General features: G+C 41.2%; 2 protein-coding genes across 2 annotated transcripts in view; one reads left to right on the forward strand and one right to left on the reverse strand.

Moving 5' to 3' along the window:
• MTREX (Mtr4 exosome RNA helicase) overlaps positions 1-4443 on the reverse strand; it is a 39326-nt gene extending 34883 nt beyond the window's left edge. The window contains exons 1-4 of the mRNA XM_081881402.1: positions 4281-4443; positions 3100-3237; positions 1728-1794; positions 129-191 (exon numbers count right to left, since the gene is read on the reverse strand). Of these exons, the coding sequence (XP_081737528.1) occupies positions 129-191; positions 1728-1794; positions 3100-3237; positions 4281-4402 (390 nt within the window). The 5' untranslated portion in view covers positions 4403-4443. The remainder of the gene's footprint in view (positions 1-128; positions 192-1727; positions 1795-3099; positions 3238-4280) is intronic.
• A 1396-nt stretch (positions 4444-5839) lies between these two features.
• DHX29 (DExH-box helicase 29) overlaps positions 5840-12842 on the forward strand; it is a 38784-nt gene continuing 31781 nt past the window's right edge. Inside the window, exons 1-8 of the mRNA XM_081881360.1 lie at positions 5840-6170; positions 7436-7509; positions 7815-7928; positions 9183-9312; positions 10048-10187; positions 10770-10892; positions 11572-11698; positions 12179-12337. Of these exons, the coding sequence (XP_081737486.1) occupies positions 5969-6170; positions 7436-7509; positions 7815-7928; positions 9183-9312; positions 10048-10187; positions 10770-10892; positions 11572-11698; positions 12179-12337 (1069 nt within the window). The 5' untranslated portion in view covers positions 5840-5968. The remainder of the gene's footprint in view (positions 6171-7435; positions 7510-7814; positions 7929-9182; positions 9313-10047; positions 10188-10769; positions 10893-11571; positions 11699-12178; positions 12338-12842) is intronic.

The following is a 12842-nucleotide window of genomic DNA, read 5'->3' on the forward strand; positions in this document are numbered from 1 at the left end:
AGTAATCCCCACAGGAAATCTGGGGTGCAGTCATGTTATTAAATGTTAACCTGCTTGAACTACTTATATACCCAGCAGTTCCAGCCAGATATCCCTCCTGCATGTCCTGTAACATTCAAAACACAAACCTTTGCAGCTTTTCCAGTTCTTGGCTTCAGGGCTATAAAATCTTCATCTGCAGGAAGAGCAACCTAAATAAAAAATGTTTTAAATATTTACACTAGTATATGAAATTTATTAATTTCCTGCACATTTGCTACCTTTCAAACCTGTACTCCTCTCCCACCACTGATCTTCTAAGACATTTTACAATTAGCAAAAAAAGCAAAGAACTGAATGAAGACACTGCTAAAACATTGCTCAGAAAGTATGCTAGATTCTCCCTCAGTAACAAAGCTCCTAATGCCTTTGGGTTGTATCCAACAAAGTTGTTTAGTGCAATGAGAACTCCACTCCAACTTCTCTCCCCACCCCCCTCCCAAACAGAATGGAGAAGCACAGGAAGAGAAGATGAAGTCCCAGTGCTCAGGTGGAAGTCCTTATACTAATGGGACAACTTTGTTGCATAGAACCCTTTGTTTCAGAAACAAACCTATCTCAAACAATTTCTTCATCAATAAACACTACCAATAGCAACTGCATCTATGCAATGCCAGTACAATACCTCTTTTTTAAAATAATAATAATTAACTTGTTATTTAACATCCTAGTTACTCCAGGTACATTTCAAATAAAAATGGTAACAATTATGATACAGTGGTGCCCCGCAAGACGAATGCCTCGTAAGACGAAAAACCCGCTAGACGAAAGGGTTTTCCGTTTTTCGAGGCGCTTCGCAAGACAAATTTCCCTATGGGCTTGCTTCGCAAGATGAAAACGTCTTGCGAGTCTTTTCGCTCCCCCCTTTTTCTAAGCCGCTAAGCTTAGCCGCTAAGCCTTTAATAGCCGCTAATCCGCTAAGCCACTAATAGCGCTAATCCGCTAATAGGGATGCTTCGCAAGACGAAAAAACCGCAAGACAAAGAGACTCGCGGAACGAATTATTTTCGTCTTGCGAGGCACCACTGTATTGTCTGAAGCTAAAATGTGACAACTTACTCTAATGGAGAGGCAGAGAAAAAACATTGAAATGTTGCATTTTTAGCCCTATGAAAATTGTCCCATCAACTGGGGTTTGACAGATTTGCTGCAGCAAATTAGAATGGTGAGATTTATGGGTGCATTTTTTAAAAAGGCAAGTGAGATAAAGCTTAAAAACTTTGGCCATTTTTTTCCTGTTTAACTATTAATATCTAAAACAGCCCCCAATATCAATTATATGTATATCAACTATTTACCTATATAAGTTACTTTCTGTTCTCCAGCATATTCTAGTTTAGCCAATAAATGAAACGAGGTCACAAATATATAGATGAAGGCTGGGGGCTATGAAGACAAAGGCCAGCTCAATTGTTTTCATTTTCAGACACTTAATATCATGGAGCACACATCACTGAGACAAAGATAGCCCTCATTGCAAAGGCGTCCAACCATATCCTCCTTTAATTTTCCCCAATGTACATGAATGATTTGCTCCTATAGATAAAAGTGCAGTACTTCATTTTAAAATGTAACATCAAAACATTACTAAAAGCAGAGTTTTTAAAGTATCTACTATAAGAGCAAGGAAATGCATACAAGTAGTAGCATATGCAACAAAATATAACAACCACCAACATCAAACTCACCTCATGTGTACAACCTTCAACAGTTTCAACTGCTTGTACCTTTATTTTTGGCATCAGGTCTGCCAAACTGAAAGGAAAAGTGCAAATTAATACTACCAATCATTAAACAAATACCCCATACATTTATGAAGGTTGTTGGTTTAAGTAATTATCATGATATCCTAACTAAGGACTATGAAAAAACAATGCTTGTCAATCCCTTAGCTAGTACAATCATTATTACACATTTCCCACAATATGCCAATTCCAGAGCTAGCTTAAAAAACTGCAAGACAATTTGCTACTCATCTTGTCACCTGGGGCAAGTAATGAATGCTCCAGGCTCAAAGCACCATAAAAAACTGTGCTACACGACTGCATGTTCTCTGCTCTTCCCATCCCCCACTATCATCATAGTAGTATCCCAGTTATCTGCCCTAGCCTTTTAAAGATGGATAAACATTTGTTAATTATTCCAATGTACACCCTGACCCTCAAGCATTTTATCAGAGAGGCTAATCACATTTTAAGAACATTTAAACTTAAACAGTAAATCTTTAAAAGCAGCAAGATCAAAATGTTCAGAATAAAGCAAACTAATCATCCTGGTCTTCAAGGAAACAACAGTATGGAGTCTTACTCACTTTCCCCTCATCTTTAAAGGACTGGGGTAACAGTCTATGATATTTCCATAGCAAAGAAGAGAAGTGGGCAGATGCCCATGCAATAATTATTCATAGGGCTAATGTTAGGAGACTGGAAATTTAGTTGTGGTAAAGACTGAACTATAAGTAGCTTGTCTGCTTTAGATCAGCCAGGAGAGGAGAACTCCCTTCAAACATTTATTAGCACAACTGATTCAAAATTAGGAGGCTACATCATATATTCATTTACTTAGTTCAAATTTATCAGAAAACAATTATACTTATTTGGCATTTAAGGAAAAAAATTGATATGTTTGAGTATCAGCAACAAATACTAATTCATGAGTACCTAGCCAAAATATTAAACAAAGACAAAAGAAGCCTCAACCAGAGAACTTGTGCCATCACAAGTTTGCAAGAAAGGTGATTATATAAATGCAAGAGATAAAAACTCAATTTGTTAGTCAACAAAACACAACAGAAAAAGTATATCCCAGCACTCAACAGAAGCAGTTTCAACTCCAAAGTCCTAAAATTCCACGCTGTGTCTTTCCTTTAGATTAAGCAAGAGGACAAGTATTCATGGCACAAAGTTTTCAAACATGCTTTCCTTCATATGATTATTTATGGCAGAATAATGTTATATAAGCAAATGTTTACAAAACACTTATGAAAGCTCAATTATGGTGCTTGTTGTAATCTTTACTGGCCAGTTATCATGCAACCATTCAAGCCTCTAACATGATTACCTGAGATCTTCTGTGGCGGTATCTTCCAACTTTGGCTTCTTTTCAAAAACTGGAATGTCTGTGCTATCGACCTCTGCATCTCGTTTAGTTTTTGTTGGAAATTTAGAGGATGCTGCAGATTTGCCATCTGATTGTTTCCTGAAATACAAATCAACAAAAAGGGTCAATGTTAGTAAACTCTCAAAATCTAAACAAAGCTCAACAGATTTCCAACAGGATATGAAATGCAACATTCCTATTTCTTTAAATGATGCTTCATGCTGAGATTCAGATATGAATTTCTCTCTGTAATAACCACTGACTTTCGCAAATAGTAAAAATCATGTGGAAGGAAGGAAGCTGCCAGGTGAGGCCATGACCTGGTGGACTTTACATGCACTACTCCCAGAACAAGCAGCAAAAACCCAGCATCTCCAAGGCTGGTTGGCTGTGGGCCCATCACTTATCTGACACTACTAGAGGCAATAGGGCCAGTTTTTTGGGGGGGGGTTAAAAAATATTTTTATTGGTTTTTCTATGTATACATCCTCTAACAATATTTCTAATCAATTTTCCATATTCCCCCCCCCCTCCTACCCTGGACTTCCCTCATACTCCCAGGGCCAGTTATTATCATCTCTACCAGAAGGAAATGTCTCAACTGTTATTCCATAGTGAGGGAATTGCATAAACCTTTCAAATATGTGCAGAATTCGTTCCAAATTTGCTGTTATTTGCTGCAGGCAACACAGTCTGAAATACTGTGGGGACAGGGAAGCTAACCCTGTAGGTGTCGAGCTTCAAGTGAGGCTTCATAAAAGATTATTGTGGGGAAAAGTGAAAGGCTTCCACATGTGGGAAGCTCCTCAGGCGCCATCATATATCTTCTATAACCAGACCTGTGGCCTTTTAGAAATTTGTGGAATATTTTAAATGTATTTCTTCCCCCGTCCCCGGCTGTAATGTATGGATGTGGGGTTTGTTTGTAAGTCGCTTTGGGGTGATGTGCGGTGCTCCCAAAACTTTATCCAGTTTGCAAAGAAAGTTAGCGATCCCCTATCACGGAGAAACGTCTAGTTGTCCCTCGGGGCACTTCGACGGCGTCCCTTTGCCTGCGTCCAACAACCCGCGAAACGGCAGCCATCTCCATAGGGACGGTCGAACTTCGCCCTTCCCTCTCAAGCTCTCCCCTGGATCCTCACCCGGCCTTGCCTACGGCAGCGGCAGCCGCCTCAGCCGCCCCCTTCGCCTTCTTCGAGCCGGAAGCGGCGGCAGGGTCTTCTTCGAACACGCTGAACAGCTCGTCCCCAAAGGCGTCCGCCATCTTTCCCACTCCCCGGCAAACACACGCGAGAGGCAATCCCGCCACGCACCGCGCGCAGGACGATAGCGTCGCGCGCCCTAGAGCGGCCTTTTAGGCTGAACTTCCGGCGGACGTTGAAAGGGGCCCCCTGATTCTCAGAGATAAAAATTTGAGACGCGCAGGGCCACTTGAAGGGAGCTGCGTTATTCTGTTACACCAAAAGTAACAGAAAGGTCTTTTTTACGCCTTTTTATTTATACTTAAAGGATATAAATAATAAAAGTATTATTATTATTTTATTTGGCTACATTTGCACACATTCTTATCTCTAGCTGAACTGTCACCGTCTGCCCTTCTTGCCTGGGGTTGCCTAAAGTATACCTTTAAAGCACATTCCACACACAACCCTTGAAAGAATTATGGGCCCTGCAGCTGAAAGGCTGGGAACTGTATTAAATGAAAGGTTGCTGAGAATTATAGCTCTATGAGGAGCAAGCAACAGTACGCAGATACTTTTGAGCGAAAGAATGGGCTTCGAATATATGGTGGTGTTGCTCAGCCTTATTCATTTTCCTTGCACGCCTCTGCTAACACCACGACCACCTTTAAATCCAGTGGGGATAGGATCACAACTACTTTAGAATGTCTCCATTTATTTCTAAAAGCAGCTCTCCCATTCCGCCTCGCGGGACATTTAAAAATATTACAGTATTCCCATAGCTGTCAACCTTCCATTTTTTTGCGGGAAATTCCCTTATGCCAGCGCCGTTTCCCACTGCTTCCCGCTGCTATCCTGGATTGTTAGATATCCCGTAGACTGTCCCCGGGACAGGTGAAGCTGCTGATCCCTTATTTTCGAGGCTGCTGCTCCCTTATTTTCAAATCTGAAAGTTGACAGCTATGAAGGAGCTTGTTTGGCCGCTGTGAGGATTCTTTTTATGTCAAAGTTAACATCCACCTTTCTTCCCCAAAGGGATCCTAGTGCGGCTCCCAATAAGAACCACGTTACAAGAACTGCGGCACGTTGCACAAAACAGTTAAAAACCAGCTGAGAACCAGAGAACCACTTTACAACGACTCTTCACTTTTTAAATGACTCTTCACTTAGAAAGGTCCGGTGACTTCTGTTTCAGTGTATCTGAAGAAGTGTGCATGCACACGAAAGCTCATACCTAGAACTAACTCAGTTGGTCTTTAAGGTGCTACTGGAAGGAATTTTTTTATTTTGTTTTGACCATGGCAGACCAACACGCCTACCTATCTGTAACTTCACTTTTTATGTCTCTGTGAGCGTAGAGACAGAAAAGTGTTGTTGGTGGGGGTTATTTTTAAGCGGAAGAGGAGCTGGGAGGTGGGGAAGGAGAGCAGCCGGAAGTTCTCTTAGAAAACGGCAGGAAGTGGCGTGCGCCTTAGGGCGGAAGTGCCCGAAAACACGAGTCGGAAGCTTAGGAGGTGCCCGTAGCTGCCTGCGGCCCAATCAGAGCGGCTGTCCCTGCGGGAGGCTCGCCGAGCCCGGATGCCAGCGGAGCCGGCGCGAGGTCTTTGTGCGGCTTCCGCGGCGGAGAGGGGCGCGCGCGGGCGTCAGGCATGGGCGGCAAGAACAAAAAGCACAAGGGCGGCAGCGGCGCCGCGGGGGCTGGGGCGGTCCATCCCGCCGCGGTAGCCGCAGCCCGGGCCAAAGCGGTGGGCGCCGGCGCGACCGAGGCCGGAGCCGCCGGCGAAGCTGCCGGCAAGAGAACCTCGGCGCCCCGCCCGAGCCCCGCTGGCAAGGACCCGCGCCTGAAGCCAGGTACCGCCGGGGGAACAGCCTTCCGCCCGCCTACTCGGAAGCCAGCCCCATCGGTCTCTATAGGATTTACTCCCGCGTTGCGTCTCGTGTAGGAGTTCAGTGGGCGTCCCTTAAGCTTCCCCTCTGCTCGTTTAAGGCAGAAATCCGACAGGTGAAGCGCTTTCCGTTGCTGCCTCCCTAGGCTGCAAGGAAGGTTGGGACGAGTCGCGATGGCTGCTGTTCTCCCTCCACTGCCTCTGAAGGCTGGTTGCTGGGAATCACAAATGGGGAGATTGCTGTGGGGCTTGGGTCCCGCCTGAGGGCTTCCCCAAAGAGCTTGTTTGGCCGCTGTGAGGATGAAATGCTGGACCAGATCGGTCTTGAGCCTGATCATCTTACCGTATAACCTGATTTATGCTAAGGAGGCAGGCCATGTTTGAAAGCCCATATATGTTTGGATTGCTGTCATGAGCTGTAGGTGGAGCTGCCACTGAAAAGTGCTCAGAAACTTCAGGGCGCAAAGAACAGCAGTCGGGTGGTTGATCCAGGCTGGTCTTAGGGAGCAGGTGGCTCCTTTCTTAACAACAGCACCACTAGCTACGGGTCTGACTCCAGGCGCAGTTCAAAGTACCTATACAGCACCGAGGTCCGGCCTATCTGAAATACCACATTCCCACATACAAACCTGCCCAGGTTTTGAGATCTTTAGGGAAGGTCCTTCTCTCTGTCCCACCACCCACACAGGCACGCTTGGCAGGGTAATGGAAGAGGGCCTTCTTGGTAGATGCTCCCAGATTCTGGCTCCCTCTCTGTTATCCTTCCACCAGCAGGTGAAGACCTTTTTATTCCAACAGGCTTTGGGGAACTGACTTCTTTTAATAAAAGGGTTGGTGCTTTGCTGTTTTTATTATAATTATCTGTATGTTTTTAATAATATATATTAGTTTTACTTATATTAATGTTTTCTGATGATTCGTGGAAAAGGTGGAATGTAAATATATAACGATTATAGTAATTACCCGTGTAAGCTTTCCATATGTGATTCTAGCCATGTTTAAGCTTCATGTCTGCTAGACTATTCATGTGTTGTTGGCATGATGTCAGTGATATATCTGCCCATGCCATTGCTTGCTTGTGCTCTAACTCCAGCATGGTCTAGTATATGTAAAAGGCATACACTGATAATAAACAAGTATTCCCGTTATTTATATCAGGAAAGCAGTGTTTTGACTGTCAGTTTTGCCTCTGTATGATATTACTCAAATAATTTTTGTTTGGCTACACAGGTCCAAAAACCTACAGCTTTGGTTCATCATCTGACTCTGGTGCTTCCGCAAATGCAGATAAATCTATTCTTAAGGTAAGGGCATCTGTTAGGAGGGAAAGACGCATGTTTTATTATGTTAGACTAATCTGAAGTGAAAATATTGTACATAAGTAATATTGAGCATTCCTTCACCTTTAAAGCATCACACGCTATTAAGTAATTTCCTTACATAGATGCATATTTAGTGCATCAATCTTTTCATGTAGTAATCTGAACAATTCATGCCTCGGTGTATATTCTGTTTCAATGGGCTTGCATTTGTGCTCAGCTATTAATGCACTTGCAACTAACAGTTTGCAAGAACTTGTTCTGGTTGTAACTATTTTTTGCCTTCACAGGTGGTGATTAACAGTAACTTGGAAAAAAGAATTATTGGTATAATCAATGAGCACAAGAAACAAAGTGGTGAACAGGGAATGATTTCTAGAAGACTTACAGCAAAGAAATTACAGGTGAAATATGAGAAACAAATGTAGTAACAAATGTTTGGGAATGGGGGAGTCACTGAAAAGGTTTAATCATAATTCAAGTTAGTTTTATTTTTATAATTTCATGTGTCTTTTTAAAAAAAAATCTTCATTGAAATTGATAGTGAAGACTTATTCGTTGTATTCCACTTTGTTGACTATCCTACTGTTCATCAGCAAACAAGGAAAAAAGGAAACCAGCCTTAGCCATTGACCTATCTAGTTCAGTATTATGTACATTAATTGGCAGCAGTTCTCCAGGTTTTAGGTAGACAAACACACACACACCCAGCCCTACCTGGAGATGCTGAACATTGAACCTGGCACTTCCTACATGCACTGAGCTATTGCTTTATTTTGAAAGATACATGCAAGAATGTATTTGTGGTTGAACTCAGTTTCTTTCTCAAGCACACATTGCCAAACAATTTCCAGCCTTAACTGTGGACAATACAAACTAAGATTCTAAATCAGTTTTTGAAATCAGAATTTGAAGCTGGCTAGCAGGCCTTGCTTGAGAAGGGAACACAGTTAATGTTAACCATAGTTTCTCTGTGTTGGCATTGCCCTTAAGTCTGGTATGGGTAATTTGTGGTTGAGGGTAGAGGCGTGAGGGAAGGAGTGCATGATCTCACAGTTCACGCCAATCCCTATACCATAATTAAAACGTTGGGTAGCATTGCCATGCGTCTGGAATTTCCCAGACATAGCTGGAATACGGCAGTTGGAAACAGTGTCTGGGTGGAAATAGCTAAAACGTCCAGAAAAATCATGACACATGGCAACAGAAATCTAGATTTTGGAGAACTTCCTTAAAAATAGACCCAAAACTTCAAAGATCAACAACTTTGGGCAAAACTTAAAAAAAAAAAAAAAAGCTCATCACCACCACCCCACCCCAAAAAATTTTGTATTCAGATTTTCACTTTCTGAAATATGGTAACCCTAATGTTGGGTTCCTCTGTAATATCTCAATACTAGCTGACTACCTCTTTGAACTGTTAACTTAGCATATTATCAAAACTTTTGGGACTGATCCCAAGGAACTCTGATTGACACATGTAGCTTCCAGTGAGTATGGATTTCCTCATGCCCTACACACTGGGAACAGTACTACACTTCCAGTGGGATAAAACTACTATGTAATAACAGTAAATGGAGATTGCTTTTTCTAGTGTTTCCAAAATAAAAAGGCTGGAGGAAGTAACCTCTGATTCCTTAACATACTGTTCTTTATAGGATGTGTACATGGCTTTGCAAGGATTTTCTTTTAAGACTGAAGATATTGAAGAAGCTATGAAAAATACTATTTTGTATGGTGGTGATCTGCATTCTGCACTAGACTGGCTGTGCTTAAACCTTTCTGATGGTAAATATATAGGAAAAATCTGGCTTTGAAGTTTAAGAGTGCTGCTTGCAACTGAAATTGACCTTTTCCTGTCTTTATGTATTACTCCTTTTACAGTTAGTTAAGAAAGTTATAGAAGCTTGCATTCATGCTAGTAACTTACTACTTGCTTACTACTCGGAACTACCATGGGAATTACTTTACTGCAGGCTTCCTCAACCTCGGCCCTCCAGATGTTTTGAGACTACAATTCCCATCATCCCTGACCAGTGGTCCTGCTAGCTAGGGATCATGGGAGTTGTAGGCCTAAAAACATCTGGAGGGCCGAGGTTGAAGAAGCCTGCTTTATTGTGTTGCACAGAGTTTAACTGCTAAATAAAAAATCAAGTAGATGTTACACATATTAAAACAGGCAGTTTCAAGATTCAGACAACATATATTTGCCCTCATTTAGTTGAAATAGTTAATATAGGGCATAGGTACAAAGGTTTTCATGAGATGAGCAGGAGGAGAATAGTGAATATATATATTGGAGTTAAGTGTACTTACTTTGGGAGCAAACAATTAGTGTTGAAATTATTATTGGAGTAGAACTCAATGGAAATAATTAATGGGAGGGTTTAAACTCCTTTTTCTGTACTGGAGCATAGCAGTAGTTGCCCAATCATGAAATTTTTTTAGCAGTTATTGTGACTGTACGCACATGTAAAGAACATGTGCGTAAGCATTATTTAAATTCCAACTTTTCTTTTAAAGATGCATTGCCTGAAGGTTTCAGTCAGCAGTTTGGGGAAGAACAACAGAAAACTAGAGCAAAATTCCATTCTCCTTTGCCTCGAAGTGAAACTCCCCAGGTACCAAACAATAAAAAGAAGGAAGACGACAATGAAAAAAAGGTACTTTATTGGATATGGAGAAACTGCATGAAAGGTTTTTTGAAGCCTTAAAAAATACAAAATCAGTGAGTAAGGAAACTACTTGTCAATTTTCATTTTTTATTCTTTGACTGATTGATTTTTTTTGCCCTAAATAGTAGTGTGAAAATATTTTAAAATAATATATGGGAAAAATTATCTTGCAGGAATTAAATCAAGAGGTTCCCTTACAACTAATAAAATATTTTAGGTTTTATTATTACTTGTTGATATCTCAAACCCTTAGGCTAGCAATCCTAAACTCACTAATAAATAATCCCCGTTTGACACTGTGGAACTTCATTCTAATTAAATATGCAAAGGATTGCACCGCTTCACTCTAATCAATGGTCTGTTTTCGCTGACTGAAGTGGTAGAAACAGGTGTATCAGTATCAGCTGATCTTTAAAGAAAACCTCTCCATTCATAGATAGATTGAGAATAAAAAAAAAATGGGCTATCTCTTTATAGAGAGCACCTGTCTCATATCGAGAACGGCTAATTATAGAGAGTGAATAATTCATGTATATCCTCCTTATCAAATTATTTTTACACTATCCAAAGGTAAACACAGGAAAACACAAGGATATCAGCATGAAGGAATGGATATTGCAGTATGCAGACCAACAGAGTGACGAGGAGAACAGTGAATCTGTGAAAAATTCGGAGGAAGAAAAATTTGATCCGGTAAGTTTATAAGGCATTTTATATAGATCTCTGCTCGCTGAAAAGCATGGGCAGTTTCAAATTCAACAGGCACCATGTTAGGTTAAATACTTCTTGATTTTAACGCAACCTTAGTATGTTTACATCTACTCAAGTATCCCATTAAAGTATGAGTCCTTTGTCATGTATATCAAGCAGCTTGTTACATAATCACAGGCCTAAGAAAACTGAAAATGTTTTTAATAGTTCTAGAACTCTACTGTGAGTGCTTAAGAGTAACTTTATTGAGTTGATGCAGTACAATATGTTTACCATCATCTTTCACTCTTTGTAAGTTAAAAGAGCTCTAAAAGCAAAGTCGCTTCTCAGCTGACGTTGTGGAGATGAGCAGAGATTAAAGATCAGAGTGAGATTGTCACGAAGAAACTCTGATTTTAGTGTGTTGTGGAGGGGGGTTGGAGATTGAAAATGCTTTTGTAAGCCTTCTTCCTCTTCCCATTTGAGATTGGAGGGGAAGCCATTTTGACAGGTGAGCATCCCCACCCAGCTGTCAATCATGTCTTGTCATAATGACACCGTTAGATTTGGCCCTACGAGGCCAATCCGGCTCATGGAGCCAAAACTGTCCCCCACTCCTGTTGTAGACTGTGTGCCATTTAATCTGCACTTGCATAATAACTAAGTAGCTCATCTGGAACAGAATGAAAGATATTTACACTTGGCTGGGAAACTTGTGGAAGCAAAAGAACAAGCAAGTTCTTCCAAGCAAGACAAAAACAAGCAAGGACAGAAGGTGGCGCAAGAGAAAATAAGGCGCATTCAACAAGGTAAGAGCACTCAAAATTCATTTATCTGTAGCACGTTGGGAAAAATGCACTATTGGTATTGAATGTGGAGAAGCATGTTTATTGTTGGTGCTATACAAACATGATTGACTTTTTTATTTCCATTATGAGATTGATCAAGTTGTGTGTGCAAAAGCGCAATTGCTCCCATTCCACTTGGTACAAAGGAAAGCTAAATAAGTTCCCTCATACTTGCAGGTTCAGAATCCAGAGCCTGGCCTTTCTGTGTTACACAAAGGCACATAGGGAAGTTTTAAGAATGTGACTGGCAAGACCCGTGTCTCATGCCCACTTGGCACTTCTCAAACATTACTAACACACATAGGAATGAGAATTTTCTGATCTTCAACCCAAAAAGATATTCCCCCAAGCCATTTAAATATATGCAATCCACTCCCTTCTCTTTATCCTTCCCACTATGGTAGCCAAGGTCTTACCTAACTTACGTTTCCTTCTTGGCAGAAATGGCAGGACTGGAAGAACACCCCGTGTTTAATCCTGCAATAAAAGTTACAAACCAACCAAGTGACAAGAAAAAGGTTCCTGTGCCTCTTGAAATGGGTGGTGCATTGAATTTGCGCATGCTTGAAAAACCTCAAGCTCCTCCTGAAGAACCAAAAGGTATGGAGCAGTTCGTTTAAAACAATATAAAACCTTTGTCAAGAATTATCTAGAATAAATTACCATCCTTGTGTAGAAATGCAAGGAAGAGAATGCCTAAAATGGCATGATGTGATTTTCTTAGGTAACAGGTTTTCTGACATAAGTCTGCAACATCTGTAAGACCTGTGATTTAGCCTGTTGTAGGTTTACTACCTTGAGCAGATCTGGGAAACTTTTAGGCCTCCAGATTTTGCTGAACTGCAACTCTTTTCGAAACCATGGCCAGGGTTGATAGAACTTGTAGTTCGGCGGCATCTGGAGTTCTCAAAGGATTACCAGACCTGATCTTGAGTGTGTAGTAAGATTCTGAAGCACTTTCTCTAGTGGCTTAGTCTCAAAACACATCATTGCTTTGCCCTTGCTCCTGAAAGACAAACAACATGGGACACAAACAATTGCACCTTTCTTGGGAAGGCATGTTGCATATTGTTTCACATTATAATAATCAATGTGAATTCACACA

Source organism: Podarcis erhardii, assembly GCF_964252035.2.
Source record: "Podarcis erhardii genome assembly, chromosome: 11".
Taxonomy (NCBI): domain Eukaryota; kingdom Metazoa; phylum Chordata; class Lepidosauria; order Squamata; family Lacertidae; genus Podarcis; species Podarcis erhardii.